Source organism: Saccostrea cucullata, unplaced genomic scaffold, assembly GCF_032062105.1.
Source record: "Saccostrea cucullata isolate Sc308-1 unplaced genomic scaffold, CSIRO_AGI_Scuc_v1 ctg107, whole genome shotgun sequence".
Classification (NCBI taxonomy): Eukaryota; Metazoa; Mollusca; class Bivalvia; order Ostreida; family Ostreidae; genus Saccostrea; species Saccostrea cuccullata.
Window position 1 is genome coordinate 262,276 of NW_026928317.1, and position 19,473 is coordinate 281,748.

Sequence of the window (19,473 nt, forward strand, 5' to 3'; positions counted from 1 at the left end):
CAAGGTCAAAAGGTCAAAGTTTTTAGTATCCAATGAAAGGTAATGCCAAAAAACTACATATTTGAAGTACGAGAGTACTAGTATCTACCGTTTAAAAGTTATGGCCAAAGTAAAAATTTGGCATTTTTGTGTAAAATGGGACAAACTCCAAGGTAAAGGTCAAAAGGTCAAATTTGGTGTACCCAAAGTAAGGTCTTGTCACAAGGAATACACATATTAAATATGAATGTCATAGCTCCAATAAATGAAAAGTTCTGGTCAAGGTTAAGGTTTTTGCGGACAAACAAACCGCCAGATAGACAGTCGGACATACAGACGAACACGATAAAACTATATACCCCCGAATCTTCATTACGGGGACATAAAAAGAAATGGTCTTCAATTAACTTTTCATATTATGATACATTATAAAGAAGACGTTACAACAATGCAAATGTTTGTTCTGATTTTCATATTAAATCCTCTGAAAAATATACTCAGAACTGAGTAAAAGGGTGGAGTAAAACAAGAATTAAGGTAGAACCTATGTCGGAAAAGTCTTTGTCACAAGATTTTCAAACTTTTCAAAATGATAAATTAGCACTTGCTTATAAATCGGTTAAAATATCATGATATGTTTCCTTGTTTTTTAATCTAGAACAGGCTGTGAAACTTGGTATGGTATTTACATACTGCGACTTCACATTTTCAAATATTTTTAGGGGTACTTGTCATAAAGGGAATATGAAAAATCACAAAAATACTTCTTCAAACATCGTCGTTTATAAACTTTATTAACTGAATAATATTAAACAATATTTTATCAAGAATAATTTCTTTTTTATTCAATTAACATAAAAAGATAAGTCCACCATTAAAAAAATAGTCAAATGAATTATTTTTAGTCAATTATGCACCCTATATTTGTAAATATTTTTTAGAAGTCTTTGTCACAGTGTTTTCAATCTTCAATATGATGAAGAACATAGCCAAATGATAACAAAAAGTGATTAAAATATATACCTTTCCCCTCTTACTAATGAAAGATAGGCTATTTACCAATACTCATATTCTTGATCTTTTTGCACTTACACGGGATTTAATAATTAAATGACTGTTTAGGGTTACTTTCAGATTAAATATTTATGAAAAATTGTACTTTTACTTTAAAAAGATCATATTTTATAGAAAAATTGTAATCAAACACCAAGAATATGAATAGGACACAAATAATTGTTAAAAGGAATGCACATCATTTCATTATAGAAATCACAAAAATGTACACACGATCAAACGATCTACAACACGTAAATCTTTGACTTAGACACATTTTATCAAGATATTACACTATATAGCTGGCAACTAAAGATTTCTTACGATTTATGCATTCCTTCAAAATGGTTACATACCATTCAAATTATTACGAAAGTTGTATGTACATTGTAATTTCATTACACTAGATAGTCTTGGGTTTGTCAACTTCAGGTCTAGATCTAGTAAATAAAAGGTGCCTACATATTTTCTCTTATTCCAGAAATATATTGCCAATAAACACTATAAACCAAAAATATATGAATTGAATTAAGATTATGTTGGCTTGATTGAATTCTGTGAATTTCAAAATGCAATATTTTCTACCATTTCTATTGAAGCTGTCAAGTACGGGAAAAGGTGGCATTGAATTAATTATGACGTCTTCATGGGTTAGCACAGGTTAAACACATTTACCAGTTATGATGTCATACGAAGAAGGTTCTAAGTTAAAAGAAATGTAATGAATACTGTGTGCTAAACCAAAAGTTTATGTCTACATGTATAGTTTTTGCATTAGAATGACTGTGTATTTTACACTAGCCCATAGCTTTACAGAGCATATTTTAGGTCTTATACTTACCCCACCCCCTTTCTTATTTAGGAGGAAGTCGATATTGAACAAAAGCAAAAAAAAACAAAAAAAAAAACAACCTACCTTTATATTTCTATAAGAAGGAATTAAAAATAAGCTTAAAATAATCTACTATTCTACTAATTTTTAACTGTTACTTTGCCACAATACTTTCAAGTATACCTCCACCAACATTTAAAGTATGCTTTTATCACCGAGCAAAATTAACACTTTTGAATTAAAATAACTTTTTTATATATTTTATACTAAATTCGGACGTTTATCTGTGAAATTCTTTATCTGTTTTTAACACGTGCTTATTTGTAGTAAATTGTGTCTTATTTATCTCATTCCCTTTGAAATAGGATTAAGACATTCCAATTGATACTCTGTGACTCTGTCAAAATAATTGTTGCTCGTTAGGTGTTAATGCCTCAGGATTTGTTAATTCTTTACCAATAACTTTATTTGTACAATTTCTTTATAACCTCTTTCATGTCCATTTTATCAAAGAAACATACCTGTCCATCAACTAACTCAACTAGTGTCAAAAGTCAATGATTGTTTAATCTTAATCTTACAAATATCTATGTCCATTATAATCTCTTCAGTTTGGAGGCCCGACGCTCTACCGGCCACATCCAACTAGATTAAGTCTCGTAAGATATTGTTAAAATTCATGTTTGTTACTCACCATCGTCTTTAATAAATTTGGAAACCTGATTCACCAATTCTTGGACTTTATATTGGAAGACCATAAGGAATACGGCATCTTTACCCTTTACGTTTTATTGCGGCCCACAGCGCCACTACTTCGTTCTACCCGCCAACATTCCTTCTTCCCCGTTTACCCTCTAAAACGGATTTAGCCCAGGAATTACTTTACAAGTTACAACCAAAATCTAACTGGTTATAATTGGTGATAGAATCGGGACGTTCCCCTTTGTGTTGTACCTTTCACTACGCCAGCGACGTGTTCTGCCCATGAGTTTCATTTCCCCAAACACCAAAACTCACGATGGACTCTTACTTTCGACCAACATGGATGTTAACAAATTCTAATCGGCCGCAGTACAGTGGTGCCTATCAAAAGCTTTCTTCATCAGTGTGTTTTAACTGTGGAAAATACGGACATTACGCTAAAAACTGTAAAGTGCCATCCAAAAAGTCAAAATCTACAAAATTGCGCGATGCACACAGGGCTCAACTTTTCTCGGACAGAAAACAATGGCTGAGAGAATTACCATTCTACAACCTCCGACAAACTACCTTCTATAAATGTGTGGACATTACTTCATCCCTGCGATGCCAAATTTCAAAAACAAAAGAACAACTTAGAAATTCAACTATCCGAATCAAGGACTTACTTCAAAAACTGCAAACCACGGAGCAAAACTTGGAATCAACAACAAAACAACTTATCACCGTTCAACAAGAAAGCGCCACAAGAATCTCGCAACTAGAAACAACAATTCAAAACCTACAGAATCCTAAACCTGAAGTACAGCAGGAAATAATCGACCTACGGATTAAATTGAACAATGCCAATAAAATCAATAAAATGACCTCAGATCGTGTTTTAGAAGTTTCGGCACAAAACCAAAAGAAAACCGGAGAAATCGAGAAGTTAACAACTCATCTTTACTTGGCACATCAGGACTTGTCCAGTCTACGGGATGAGATAGAAAAACGAGACGCAGAAATCGGATGCCTTCGATTTAAAACTGATAATCAAGTTCAAGAGATCAGTTCCCTTCGTTTTACAATCGACTCTCAAACTCAAAAGATCGAGAATTTCCGCGATCAAGTCGAAGACCAATACGAGGAAATAGAAAGCTTACAGTATACTATTGAGTGCATGAGACAAAACGGACCCAACCCTTACCCCGCGTACAACAACTTCAACGGACAGTACCAAGGCCAACAGTACCAACCATTTTATTAAAGATGTTACTTCCTAAAACACGAGGACGTGTTTTCCCGGAGGCCGAAGGATATTATCACCGAGCAAAATTAACACTTTTGAATTAAAATAACTTTTTTATATATTTTATACTAAATTCGGACGTTTATCTGTGAAATTCTTTATCTGTTTTTAACACGTGCTTATTTGTAGTAAATTGTGTCTTATTTATCTCATTCCCTTTGAAATAGGATTAAGACATTCCGATTGACACTCTGTGACTCTGTCAAAATAATTGTTGCTCGTTAGGTGTTAATGCCTAGGGATTTGTTAATCCTTTACCAATAACTTTATTTGTACAATTTCTTTATAACCTCTTTCATGTCCATTTTATCAAAGAAACATACCTGTCCATCAATTAACTCAACTAGTGTCAAAAGTCAATGATTGTTTAATCTTAATCTTACAAATATCTATGTCCATTATAATCTCTTCAGTTTGGAGGCCCGACGCTCTACCGGCCACATCCAACTCGATTAGGTCTCGTAAGATATTGTTAAAATTCATGTTTGTTATTCACCATCGTCTTTAATAAATTTGGAAACCTGATTCACCAATTCTTGGACTTTATACTGGAAGACCATAAGGAATACGGCATCTTTACCCTTTACGTTTTATTGCGGCCCACAGCGCCACTACTTCGTTCTACCCGCCAACATTCCTTCTTTTTTTTGGGGGGGGGGATAAAAATTTCCCCCTCTTTCATTGTCAAATAGGATTTGCCAAACTTAAACAAACTAAAAGTTGAAATGACGGACAATTTAATTTTTCCTATTAAAGAGTATTTAAACCTGATTTTTGGATTGTTTGATTTCTAAAAACAAGTGGAATATCATTCTTTAAGCAAACATTATAAGGAGGAATATTAAAAAGAAATTTTATTTATTTGACAAAGAATATCTTTTCAAACACAATTTTAGCATTGAAAGACTACGTGAATCTCTTAATTATTTCATACGACTTTTTGTATTTTCTGGTTACAGAAAATGTAAAAATTAGTTTCGCTGTAAAAAAGATATCAAAAAGTGTATACTTAGTATCACTTTAAAGGGGGTCATTTTTCAATGGGGGTCATTATTTTATAGGACTAACATATAAAATAATGACCCCCTAGGACTCCTTTTCTACAAAAAATGATTTTTTTCTACAGGTGGGGGTCATTTTTTGTCGTTGAAAAATGACCCCCGGTCATTATTCGATGGGGGTCATTATTCGTCTTTACACCCCCTGTAATCGAACATTTAGCGGTATACAAGTTTTGGCTACTAGTATGTCCGTTCGTTTTGATGTTTGTCCACTTGTTCACAAAACTTGCTAGGTTGGATCTATGGCTTTCATGTTTCACATGCGTGTTCCTTTTTTATGACAAGAGCTTTCTTTGGGTACCAACATATTTGATATCTTGACCTTAGGCTTGGAGTTTGACTTCCTTTACCAAACTTAAACCTTGAACTTGAACAATTTCTTTCAGGGCTTTCATACTTGAACTTTGATTATTTATTGTGACCAGACTTTTCCTAGCGTAACAATATTTTTGACTTTTTGACCTTGATCTTAGTGCTTGGTCCACTTTCAAAAAACGTTTAACTTTGGTCATAACTTTTTTTACAGTTCGTATCAGAGCTTTCATATTTCACATGTATTTCACATGTATTTCCCTTGCGATGAAATCTTCCTTTGGGTACCCATAAATTTTTGCCATAAAACATAGCCATTTCCTTACAGGATTTTGAGTGTTGTTTAAGGTTCTGTCCACAATAATATACTATTACTTCTAAGTGATAAATTTATTATTTAGACACCACAAATCAAAAACAATCTATTTTGACGTCGTTTTGACGTTACAACGTTGAGTAGCAATTCCTGACGACAAATTAAGTAATTAGTAACGGTACTGTAGATTTCAAATTATTTGATTTCAGTTTTAAAGGCAGAACACTTTTTATAAAGGTCTTGGTTATATAGTCAAAAAATATAACATCTAACACGTTATTCGTCATTATAACTTTGTTGTTTTTTAACTATTTCCTGGAAGGTAAACGGAAGGTGTCAATTGTTGAAAATGAAATAGATTAATTCATTATATAAACCTTCGAATGATAACTTTCTGTGGACTCGTATTTAGTTTCCTAGATTGTCGGCTTGGAGGAGGTAACTCTGATGACGGGTTTGGGTGACACTGCCTTAGCGAGAGTTACGAAGCATTGTACAGATTTCCATTATTGGCTACACTGGCTGCAAGCAGTGATATATTTAGTATGGCAATTATTTTCAGTCTGGAATCCAATTTGTTTTTCCAAAGATGAATTTTCTTTCATCTTTTAATTTCCTTTCCAATATATCTTTTATGTAAGAGAGTACAGACACATGCACCCAACAGGACCTGACGGTGCAACTAATCGAACATTCTAGTGTACGTGTACTGCTTGATGCTGGTAAAATAACATACAAACATGGGGTGTCATTGAAAGAGAGATATGGATATACGTATATATGCTTCAAATTATCCTATATGCAATACATTTAGACTATGTGCCTTTACTAAAAACCAACACAAAGGTCCAATGCTTAACTTTTGAAAATGCTCAAGTTTATAATATCTCAAGTTTTTTGTTGCAATACCCTCAAGATGTCGCAATGTCTTCTTTCAGTATCATACAAAACAATTCTAGTAAATCTGAGCAACAGAGAGCAGGTCAAAACCCTTGCTCTGGCTATAACCATTAAAAAATATATATTTTCAATACCAATCAAATCATGCATCAGACTGTTAGACTATGTGGAGTGTACAAATGTATATAAGAGAAGAAGGCTTTAAGCTTTTGATGAGTCTGTAGCCCTATTGGGTTGTACTTATAACAAAGTAACACTTATTGGACCAGAAATTATGGCAAACAATAAATAAAACAACGGCCCACTGTCCAATTCTCTTTGTGTGGCAAGATTTCTTACAATTTGTGTAAAACTACAATGAGTAGCCTTTTAAAGATTTCAACAGAAATTTCAATTTCAGTAAATGAGTTTTGCCTGCACCTGCAAAGGGCTCACAGGTGTGTGACGAATGGATAATGGATGCTTACTCCTTTTTGGCATCTGATCCCGGCTAAGGAATTTTCAGGGGTTTCCTGTTTGAAGCCTTCTTTACAGATTTGTTTTGTTTGTAGACTTTTTAAAAACATTGATCACTTTTTGTCATTTTCACTTTTTTTCATTGTACACTAGAGGGATGCTAGATTTACAATTATCTTAGTTTTCTGCTTGATTTTGGACATTTAATGTTATTTTTACCAGTAAATGCTAAAACACTGTAAATATGTACTTCCATAATCTTTTTACAAAATCAAAAGAACTTGATTTGTATCTGATTCATGTCTTTACAGTAAAATGAAATAAAAGGCATACTAGAATATATATTTTGCCACCAAATTTATTTATGCACAAGCTGACAACTTCATACTTGATTTCCTTCATCAACAGTTCGCCCTGTTACAGGGTTACAAAACCCCATGCTGCTTCCCTCTCTCTTCAAATGACAACAACAATGTACAACATAGATTAAATCTAAAATCAAATGAAGCACTCTGAATGGAAAGCAACAGGAAGATTAAAATGATTAAATAATGTTCCCTCACAGTATAATAAATTCAAGCATTACACATCGACATGTAAGGACTGATAGTAACATGTCCAATTGTTTATCAACTTCCAGGTAAAAATTTTAAAAAGAGTTGCAAGGTATTACAATTATAAACACACTGAATGTTTCTAATGTAACGTGAGAAAAAAAATTAGAATTTGTTGCAGTTTAATTTCAGGCTCTTCTTCACCCCTCATATTCTTCTTCCCTCTGTCCTTCTTCTTCCTCTTCTCCGTTCTGTTCGTCAGGGTTGTACCCTCCATAGCCCGTGTAGGTGTCGACGTCCTCCTCCTTAACCATGGGAACGCCATCCTCCCCAAAGTCCTGGTCACCCTCACCCCCTCCTTCTTCTCTCTTTCCTTCCCGGTCTCTCTTGCGATCGCGACTGCGACTTCTTCTCGAGCGCTTCCTGTCGCGAGGTGAACGACTCCTCTTCCTGTCTCTTGATCGACTTCTTCTGCTTCTCTTTCTCTCTTTTTCTTCCACTACAATCAAGAAATGAAAATATGATACCTCTGAATACACAGAAATAGCACCAAGCTGATACAGAGAGTTCACTCCCTTTTGATAGTCACTTGCACTTTTACCCAAACAAGACATAAATCAGCTGCAATTACATAAAGAGAAATGAACACGCTGAAGGAGGAAACAGAGCTATGTCAAAACATCTGCGTAAACCTTGCACTTTACCATCTTTTTTATAGCCTAGCTTCTAAAAATCTCACAAATCACTGTACACTGACCTGACAACTACATAAACTTACAACTAAAGTGACACAGTTGAATGGCAATCAACGAGGGTGAGCCATTATTTATCTTACTTGCTCCTCTCTCTGAGGGTGCTCTCTTTCTGCTCTCTCTCACCTTATCTCAACTTGCTCCTCTCTCTGAGGGTGCTCTCTTTCTGCTCTCTCTCTCGGCTTATCTCGCCTTGCTCCTCTCTCCCAAGACACTCTTTCTGATCTCTCTCTTGCCTTATCTCACCTTGCCTCTCTCGACTGCGACTGCGTCGTCGACGATCCCTGCTCGGAGATTCCTCTCGGCCAGTACGGTCTCGATAGGAGCTACTACAAAGGTCAAATTTTCAAGTTAGTTCGAAGTCCTTTTTTTTTTTAACATAATACAGTTCAAAATACAACTTTAAATCATTTAATCATGTTTTAGATTGCTTTATTTATAAATTTTTAATCATTTCATAATTAGAGAATTTTTTCAAACCTGAACTCATCTCTTCCCGAAAATCGAGTATTTTCATCTGGTCCCCCTTTCCTGGTTCCCCCTAAACCACCTCCTGCAAGATTAAATACTTCTTAATTAAACAATCATCATTCAGGTATTATTAACAATATATTTAATGCATTATCCAAGGGAAAATTTAAACAGACTCAGATCAATAATTTCCAAAATAATGACAAAAGGGTTACATGGTCTAGTCATAACAAACATTTTGTAAAACTAATTATAGCTATAATTTTCATCATACGGGAGACAGAAATCTTCTTTAGAACTATTTATGCTACATTATTGGATAGGAAAACCATCCAAAACACGCTATAATTCACTGTCAAATTGTTATGTAAAATGGAAGGCCTGATCATGATTGACAGGGCCAATAAACACTGTGTTGGCCTGGCCTGAACTGTGCAAATTATGCATCTGTTTTTCTATTTTCTCACTTCAATGGCAGCAGTATCTAGTAATCGCAAAAATGTAATACAATGTGTATTTTCACCATCTTAATCTGTTCTGTAAATTATATTTGGCACTACTGGTGAATAGTTAACAAGACAAAAGGTCACTAGGCCACTGGGTCAAACAGTTAAAGGGACATTAAAATCAAAACTCAATAATCAGGCTAATCCCTAGGCAAAGAATTACCTGACTTTAATCAAAGATAAGTGTAGAGAAGGCATACTTCATTTAACCTTTTTAAATTGTGCTCATACAGAAGTTTAGAAAGCTCAACTTGTGATGTAAAGAAACCTGGTATGTGATTGTGTCAACGGGAAAGGGGGGGGGGGGGTTGGGGGTAGGCAATAAAAAAAACTGCAGATCTTGTTGAGAATGATTTATCTCATCTACAACATTAATACAATTCCATGTTTAGCCTTTGCAGTTGATCATCAATCTCTCAAGTAAAATAAGAACATAATCTCCAGATTTTTTCCAAAATTTGAAAAAAAAATCATCTGTATTATCAGAGCATTTTGATTTGTTGCGTCATTCAAGTGTAAGCAGCTTGGGAATAGGAATCTGTCAAATGTTTACTGAGCTTTCTCAGATTTATGCTGTCTACAACTCTGTTTTTGCATCTACTAAAATAGATCTTGTAAAATTAACCAATGTTAAGAGTTAACATACATCTTGTCAATTGCTCGAGCTTTTATAATATGCAAGCAACGGAAGACCCTGATTTCTACAAGATCACATCACTGGTTTTTTTTTCAGCATACTCTCCCAAATTGGTAGACACCTCAATTTTCTTATTTGTTGGGATTTGAAAAGAGGAAATTGTCTGGGGAAAACTTTTTCATTCACACGGCCAAATTGATCCTGGGTTAAACACAAAAGATTAATCAGTTTAGAGGAAAAAATGAAGCTCTTACTTAGGACAGTTACATATTTCCAGCAGATATCAAAATCTGATACCCAGTTAAAACGAAGACATGATTAATGAAGAGGAATGGAGCACTCCCAAAAAGTAACCAACCAAATTCTATTTGGAGAGTGCATCTTATGAAGGACCATAGGATTAAGGGCAGATTAAATAACTGAAAAATATTCTTGGAAGATAATCCTTCAAGCTTGACACTTGGTGTACTAAAAATGTTACAGAATGGGGCCGATTCGGCCGACAGTGAAATAAATGCTTAACGTCATAATAAAATATCAAATCTCCTCATAATCTTACAAGGGATGTTGAAAATATTCATTTTAACATGAAAGCATGCATGCTTTCTCCTACAAAGCTATCTGCACTTTGTTTGCACATAGTGTGATTGAGAAATGAAGACATTTTTCATTTGATCAAATTCCAACATGCTGCATAAAAGAAAGATGAAATTGTTCAAGATACAATGGGTAAATAACTGTTCTTCATGCAACTGGAATTGAATTCAATTACAGGAATTTTGTCAAAACGTGTGAGAAAATGAGTCAGTCTGTGGGCATGTTTATGATTTCAAAGAAGGTAGGTGTCGTGCAAAGTTTTTTTTTTTTGTTTTTTTTTAAATAATTTTTCAACTAAACAATTTTGGAAAAATAAATTTATAAATTATCATTAAATTTTTTTTAAATGCAATCACTAGTGGTGTGTTTGAAGTGGAAACCTTGTTTTCTTGTCAGTTTCCTCTACACATCTTGTTTTTATGAGAAAGAAATTAATTTAAATGTAATCACTAGAAGTGTGTTTGAAGTGGAATACTTGTTTTCTTGTCACGCTCTACTACCCACCTAATCGCCTTGGTCGCCAGCCCTTGACCGTCCTCCCACGTTCCACATCCACCAGAACACGCCGCCCGTCAATTTTCTTACCATCTGCGTGTTTGTACGCCGCTAAATTAAAGAAGCCTCAAATCATTTGACTGATATATTTCTAGTGCTCACTTCTTTATACCATAGGCTTATCGTAATTACATATCAAATCACACCTATGCAATCCAGGCTCGATACAAGATAAATACACAACCTACTTTCTGATAACTCTGTAAATCACTAAATTCACACTGGCAGGCCAATAGCTTATTTAATTGCTTACTAGCTGAAAAGGCAGACGAAACCACCTTGACCTAATTATTTGCATACAATTTGTAAATAATTTCAAATCCTTTCAAATGAAGTGTTTAATGATCACATATTTTACTAAATCCTTTTTATTGCATTTTGAAATTTGAGTGCTGTTTTATTTCAATCTGCACTTTTAGCAGTGGTTAGATATATTTATCATAACTTTTGCTTATATTCTTGGATTGCAGAGCTGTAATTTGACATAAATTGGCAACAGCTGAACCTGGAAAATATATTACAGTTAAAATAAATGCTCAACAGTGATTTTCTATACAGCAAAATTTGAATTTTTGTTTTGTGTTTTGTAATTTTTCCTTGGAAAGTGCAATGTATTCTCTCTCGTTATGTAATGTAGAGAAAATCACTGTTGTTATCACCTTGTCATAGCTGGACCTGCAAAGTAAATCCTAACATACAATGATAGCAACATTGGTTGCAAATGGAAAGTGGCCAAAAGTCCTATCAAGGGGGGATATTGGATACCTACCCAGGGAGGATAATTTTTAAAAATTTTGAAAGAAAAAAATCGATTTTGGAAAAAAAAAAATTCGAATTTTTTTTTTTGAAATTCAAAATCACTAGTTGATCTATTTGATTTTCACAACATCTACAATCAGAATAATGAACATCCAAAAAATTTTGTCAATTCAGAAAATACCTGGTCACTTACGCAACTTTCTGTAAAACTCTTCCCGATCTAAAGAGATGGTTTTTCTGCATTGTAGCCCCAATGGCTGACATGGAGACATGTCATCTCGCCATGGTTGGCAAACTCCATGAAATCTTACCTGAATTTTTACATTTTTTTTCTTACCTGAATTATTTTTTTTAATTTTTAGAATTTTCTTACCTGATATTTTAAAAAAAAATATTTTAAATTTTTAAATATAATAAAATTTAATTGCTTACCTTCCCCGTTAAAAAACAATATTATGAGTGCATCTAGTTTGGGGCAGAAGGGGGGCTTTCATGATATAATAATTTTGAAACTAGATGCCTCAAATTCAAAATAAATTTTAGTTTTTTTTCCTTCAAATTATTGCTAAATTTTGTTGGAAGTTTTTCATTTTTATTTAATTTCACATGAATTAAAAAAAATCATGCACCCTTTAAAAGACTTTAATGCATTAAAGTCAAACATTTTTGGCTCGATCTTGTACTGGGCTTGGGGACAAATCATTTTGTCTTACCACTCCCATACAAACCTATCAATGGCCAGCAATTAATTTCTCACGAGGAGTCAGATTGGGTGAATCGAACAAGAAGGGTCAATATGTAACCCCTTCTGTTCTCTCATTCTGAAGGAGAAATAAGAGACAATGGTTAGAATGCCAAGGATATTTTGTTTTTTCTTTTGCAGATTACAGCAAAATCACTTTTTTTTCTATGGATGTGATAAATATTCTTTCAATGTACAATAAACATAAAAAACACATTTTTAAGTCATATACTTACCATCAAAAGACAAGAAAAACAATCATGATATGCAATAACAATAATGACATTAAAGTGAGCATCATTGAGACCATCTGTCTAAAACCCCATTATAAGATGATGACACCTGTTTTCTTCAAGAAAGGAATACTATTTAACAATAACCTCTGTGCACACAAAAAAATGTACTTATAAACTAATGCCTAATGAAAAAGATTTTTATTCTATGTAATTTTTTATTTTTCTGTGTGTGCTAACTTGAGAAAACTTGATAGAGATCTTTATCTAATCTTAAGTAACACTTGTGATAAAACATTCCTGACACCCAATAAATCACGAGGAGTTTATATCAGTTCTACAGACAAGAAGGAAACACAAGCAGTAACTCCTGAGTGTTGTTTACTTCCAAGAGTTTGCTTAATGTCAGAGTTAACAGTAAAAAGATTTTAGTGCCTTCAGCTAAGTTACCATCCCTGCTTTTGATGCTTATAGTCGGGACTCCAAAGACTACAATTTTTTTTTTGATAACATAGCATGTCCCTGGCTTCTTTCATGAACACGAATCTTATTTTCTTTTTTAACCACCACACTGACTGAAGTCTGTTGGGGAATGTTTTAACATACAGATCCATAATCAATCTGCCAAAATTTCCCAGAAGACCTCTGACAGGAAGTAGCTAGTTGCCATGGAGATTGCTACTTACAATGCATGTCCCTTTCATGTTCAAACTCTATAAATGCGTATCCTCTTGGTTTTCCCGAAGTTTTGTCAGACAACAGGGAAATCTGAAAAAGAGAGACAAAATTCATCAATGCACTGATTTAACCTCATATTTTTCTTACCCATAACATTTGGCTGATGACCAAACATATTTTTTCCCCTTCTACATAAGTTTAAATTATCGGGAGCTGGCCAGGAGGAAAATAATTAATCTACTCACTGTGGAATCATTTTTATTTGTGGTGGTCAATGTTCTTTGGAAAAACAAAATGTTATTGCTTCATTTGTGGGTGTTTTGTACATATTAAGAAGATCAATGAATGTTTAGTGCTCTTAGGAATGTTAATTCATGGGTATGGGTGAACTAAGAAGTCCCTGAACATTGGTCCCCCACAAACGATGATTTCACAAGTTGGTAAATAGTCAAAGCATGGTAGTTATGTCCAGCTGTTTGACCAGATATGTTTCCAATAAGAAAACAATATTCTGCATCGCACCCACCCCTGCCCCCTTCTCCCCACCCATCCATCCCCAAACTTATCAGCAGAGTAAAAAATCTTGACACAATTTTTTTGTTAACAGAGCAGTTCTGTGCTCTCTTGTTGATGAGCTACAGTCGAATTATGTATACAACAAATTACCTATCACTCTCTTGTCTTGGAATCTCAACAAAGAGATTCAAACACCAACTTAAAAGTGTTTTCACAGGCCGTAAAAATATATTCATTGTGTTTCGGCATGTGCTGCTCATTGCAACTCAGTTCTGGTACTTTCATTCCACATTTCAAATATCCTACTGCGGTAACATTACTTATCATAATGGATGCGGATGGTCCTATGTATCACATCAAAATATCTTGTCTCTATTACCCCTCTAAGTTGACATTTACAAACAAAGGCACAATTACATCAAGAATGTCTAGAAACCAAACATTCAAAGCCCTTTGGAACATATTCTTTTGATGTCGAAAGATATCTTTCCAATTTAGTTTACAAGATATACACTTAACTTTAAATTGTCTTTCCTTTTTATTGAGATAATAAGACTTCTTTTGAATTTTGAAGACTTTACAGATAACAGAGATGCATAAAGTAGTTATTAAGCCAATAAAAATGAGAAATAATACCGTTATCTTATCTCTAATAATCAACTGCGGCTCATTTATCATTATTGATTCTGTAAAGGAATACCTCAATAGGTCTACTTGACCTTGTAACAAAGAATACACCACAGATTGAAGTTAAGGATTGAAACAACAGAAGGGGTCATTTAACCTAACATATGTATTTGTTTTCCATAGAATCATTGATGGATGAAGGAACATCATGATAAATGACTGTCAAGTTTCCCCACACCATTTCACCTATTTGCCATTAGTTTTGTTTTTCTCTCTCCCCCACAACACAAACTTGTGGCACTAACTGTACTTTTTGTGTTGTATCTTGTCTAAAAACACGGCAGAATTTCAGACAAGTTATTCTCAGCATCCCCACAACTGTCAAAGCCTCTGATTCTCCCATCCCTTCCTAATTCATCATGGCAGGTCATGTCTATTGAGTGTTTTATGAACTCAAAGCCAACCATCAACCAGAAAAATCAGATTAAATAAAAGTACCGATCATCATCAGTTTTTGATCTCTTCACTTTATTTTTAGCTCTTTGTCTATTTGCTCATCAATTTTCCCTCGTTAGAATATAATCAGGAAAAAAATAAATAACGACTGGGATCCTAATCAGCTCTATAGGAATTTCAGGCATGACCAGGGAAAGCAGAGTGCACCCAACTCTTTCTAATTTCAGGGCTTCAAAATTTTGCAGACATACATTATATACAACCTTGGTAATCATCACTGCCTCCCTTGGTTAAAAGTGACTTTTCTTCTTCTCTGGTTAGCGTCATTCTGAGGTAAAGGCAAAAAGGAAGCCGAGAGACAAAGCCAGGAATACCTTTTAATCATTTCGTCTGATCTTATTTTTTCTACTGAAGCTTAAATGTGTCTATCAATAGAGTTCAAATGCGGAATAAATTTTTCTTGAGATACCGATGGTTTTACTTCGGTTCTACGTTTTGAAGAGGATTCTAATTTTATGGTTTGGGGCACACCAAACAAAACCTCCAGCAACCACCAAGGATCAAGGCAGAAAAAGCCAAGACAACCAAACTTTTGTTTTCACCTGTTTTTTGTAGTTTCCCCAAACATCTTGATTCTATTTTGGAATATTTATGGTTGTTCTTGAATTTCTGGGATATCATTACCACCAGTGAAGGGTTTCAACCATCGTATTTCCAGCTATTATGAGCACTTGAACGAAATATTAATTACCTATCAACGATCCTGTCCTGCCCTTGGAATATAAGAATTTATATTTTTTCTTTGAAAAAGAAAAAAAAAGTTTTTGTCAATGGATCCAAACATGATGGCTTCAAGAACTACCTTCAGGTGTTGTCCCATTTTGTCGTCATAGCAACAGATTTTTTTATCTGTTGTCAAAATCTGAGCTTTGCAGAAACTCTGTACATGAACAGTCACAGTCATTTTGTGGAAACTCTCAAATGGTTTGGGGACTGGAATTTGAGCCAATTTTCTTGGAATGCCTTTCTGATGCATACAAACCGTGTGTCCATATGGTTCTGGGGTTCTGAAGAGGTTAGTTTTTCCTTCATTTTTCTCTCTCCCCCATTTTTTTAACCCTTATACTGATGATACTAATCATAATTGTCCAGAGTTTGCATGTAGTGTCCAGAACAATGAAGAGATAAGTGTGGGAGTTGCCATTTGACATTATCCTATTTCCCTGATCGGCAGCTTCGTATTACCCTATTTACTCTGACATTTAAAGGAGAACTGATGCCGGAAAATTTCAGGGTTTTCCCAAACGTAGCAAATTTAGCCAATGTTGCACCAATTTAGCTAATTAACTGCTTTAACAACAGTTATAATTTCCTTTCAAGGAATTTTAATAGTCTGACAAGAATAAAATAGGCAGGTCAAACTCCTCTTTATCCCACCAAGAATTGTAACTACATCGAGAGCTCTAGTCCCTACCCACTCTCTTCATCTATTTATAACTTTATTATTGACTTGTGTGTTACAGAAAATCACTGTTTTATTGATATTTTATGTGTTTCTTTTTTAATATTTCACAACAAAAACTCTCTGTGGATCTTTTAAAGAGGTAGAAAAAGTCTAATTTTAAGGAAGTTTATGCTCTTCAAACTGTTGAAAGCGATGTTCAAACCACCTGCCATAATGATTTAATGATCTAATGCAATCTTAGTTGTGAATCAAAATGAAATGCATCACCAAAGAAGCAGAGAAAATTCTGGTTAATTTAAAGTTTAAGAGAAAAGCTGTCAAACTGACAAGGTTCTTTCCACAGTTAATCTTCCATCTGATTAGAAGGTGTGGGTGGGGGGAAGGAAAAGAAAATTATGGCTGCCTCGAAACATCTGCACAACATCGTTCTCGACTGGGGTTATAACCAAATGCCCTCGAGATTTATTTCTCTTACAACTTCTTTTTTTTCTTCTTTCCTATTTTTTTTTTCAACCAATATCTTGTCTAAACATTGATAAAAAAGTATTTTTAACCCTTTTGGCAGCAAAATGAAGATACAATAGGTGGGTTGTGTTGAAAAGATTTGTACTTTTCATCTGAATAGAAGCATACATGTATACTTCAACAGCAAAAGGACATGCCACTGAGGTTGAGACATATAATCTCCTTCATCAAAATAGTAGAATATTTTTTTCAGATTCTTATACATATAAGTATTTACTGAGTTGTTTTTAATCCACTTTCATTCAGAAATAAATTAGTAAAAGCAACCTAGTGATGCTAAAATGAATTTTGTATTTTTATGAAAACACAAGAGTGTACCAGCTAAATTTCAGCAGAAAATATTTATTGATAATACTACAAGTTTTAATTGATTGCTTCTTCTGGATTATAATTATGTCAATGCCAGAAATTTTATAACCCCCCAATCTATACTTGAGATACTGATGGCAATATCCTTCTGTGGTATGTAACTTTGGTTAACAGACTCCTGACACTAATAATTTTAGCAGGGTTTGTAATTTCACTACCTCACATTTATCATGGACAAGACTGCACTAAAGTCTGAATCCTTCAATTCCATAATTACTCCACGGGAGATAAGGAATATTTATTTTAAGCAAGCTCTACAACATTTTGCAATAAAGTTGGACATGGTATCAAAACAATGCAATATTTTTCAACTCCAGATGAACTTTTAAGTGAATAACCTTTGGTGATAACAAATGTCAAAATTTAGACAAAAATAAATTGCTGTCATTGACAGAAACCAAGTTCTTCAACATGTTAAATCTATTTTGATGAGCAAGTATTTTTGACTGAGTGGTAGAACTCTATGCAGAGAGACAAGGCAATAAATGGTCACTCTGCTTGCATTAGGAAAAAAATACTTGGGTAAATTTGGACCCCTCAGTATTGTGATAATTATTATTTAAAATGTCTGGGAATCTGATGGTTCAAGACCTCTCTCACAAGTTCTGAAATAGCCAAATTGTTTGGGCCATATGGCATAACTCTCAATTAAATCATATAACAATTATGGTTCATTGTACCTTATCCTCAAAATATTAAGTTGTGTTAAACATTTTTTTATTACTCTTTGATTCCATCAAAGCAATGGCAATTAGGCAGACCTTACCAAATCAAACTAGTCAAAAACACTGCAAGAAATTCAAAACAGAGTTCAAAGATTTCGAGGGGTAAACAACCCTTGTTTATCACAAAAATACAGTGTACTTAGATGCTGCAAAACTCATTTGCAATAATTGCTAATAATAATTCCTTCTCTAAAGTACAAAAGTAATGCTACAAAGTACAAAGAATGAATGCCAGCTAGTCTGTTACCAAGGAATTTTTTACCAGAAGCCTTTAAGGTTAGTGGTACTTATTAGAATTAACAAGCCCAACAATTGTATCATTTTCAAAAAATGTTTGTTTTCAAATGTTAGTCCTCTGCCTACTTTTCAAATACTGTCCTATGCCCATTTTTGAAATGTACACCCTGTGCCAATTTTTGTGCCCATTTTTCATATGTTTAACAGCGACTTAAGAAGTCTGGAGTATCTGGTTTGTATTCTTTTTTACAGAGTGCAACGTGGACACGCATCTTACCTTTCTAATTGGCCCGTAGACTTCAAATTCTCTGCGTAGCTTGGATTCGCTTGTGTCATAGTTCTGAAAAAAATCAAATAAAATTTCTCTTTATTATCAGTCTGCATACAGACATATTCAAAGTGACAAGCATATATACAAAAAGAATCAAAGGAAAAGTAATCATGCAGCTGGTCATCATCTTAAAACAATTACTTTGCCTCTCTTGGCTCCAATGAGGACCAAAGTAGCCAACTGAGGCCATTCCAAAGAGTGTGATTAATTCACCATTCCAAAGATAGCTTCAGAGATTCACACCCTTTCCACAAAGTGGGATGAATGTTTGTCAGAAAAGTTTCATCAATCTTCGGAAAGTCCAAGAGGACTTGACTGCTTAGACCTGTCAGTTTATTACCAAGTCTCTTCTAAGCTCTTAAGATATTGCCATTTAATATTTTACTTAGTAACCATGACCCATGTCATAGCAAGAAGAACAATTTGATAGATTTCACTTAATTGTTCCATACTGCCAAAGTTCAATGAATTATACCAGAAATCAATTTATAATGAAAACAGTTTTTCAGAACCATATTGATAAAATGAAAAATAATAGTGTACAATGTGTTTAATGAACCAAGTCACTATTCTACCATTGCTGATATTCCATCACTTTACAGACAGACAGATTATATTCTTTGAGCAAATTTCTAGATTTTTCTATATCACTGTCTCTGTTTTTGACAAGGCATTGCAAAGCCAAGATCACAAAGCCTTCACAATAGCACAAAACATTGCCATTTTCAACCATTATGGAACAACCAAGAAATCTTTAATACAAGTTTTTAATCAGTGAACCTTAATGCTGTCTTTTTACAACATTTTTCTGAATGCAGTCTGCATGTAGCTGATAAGCCTAC

The 19,473-nt window shown here is 34.1% G+C and overlaps 2 protein-coding genes across 2 annotated transcripts in view; both read right to left on the bottom strand.

Moving 5' to 3' along the window:
* Positions 1-7,236: 7,236 nt before the first annotated feature.
* On the bottom strand, positions 7,237-8,079 carry LOC134277189 (probable ATP-dependent RNA helicase DDX46). Its single transcript, XM_062759516.1, has one exon. The coding sequence runs from the start codon at positions 8,062-8,064 to the stop codon at positions 7,651-7,653; it is 414 nt and encodes a 137-aa protein (XP_062615500.1). The 5' UTR covers positions 8,065-8,079; the 3' UTR covers positions 7,237-7,650.
* A 250-nt stretch (positions 8,080-8,329) lies between these two features.
* Positions 8,330-19,473, bottom strand: part of LOC134277192 (U1 small nuclear ribonucleoprotein 70 kDa-like) — a 37,446-nt gene continuing 26,302 nt past the window's right edge. Inside the window, exons 5-9 of the mRNA XM_062759519.1 lie at positions 18,578-18,640; positions 13,389-13,470; positions 10,918-11,019; positions 8,683-8,755; positions 8,330-8,531 (exon numbers count right to left, since the gene is read on the bottom strand). Of these exons, the coding sequence (XP_062615503.1) occupies positions 8,330-8,531; positions 8,683-8,755; positions 10,918-11,019; positions 13,389-13,470; positions 18,578-18,640 (522 nt within the window). The remainder of the gene's footprint in view (positions 8,532-8,682; positions 8,756-10,917; positions 11,020-13,388; positions 13,471-18,577; positions 18,641-19,473) is intronic.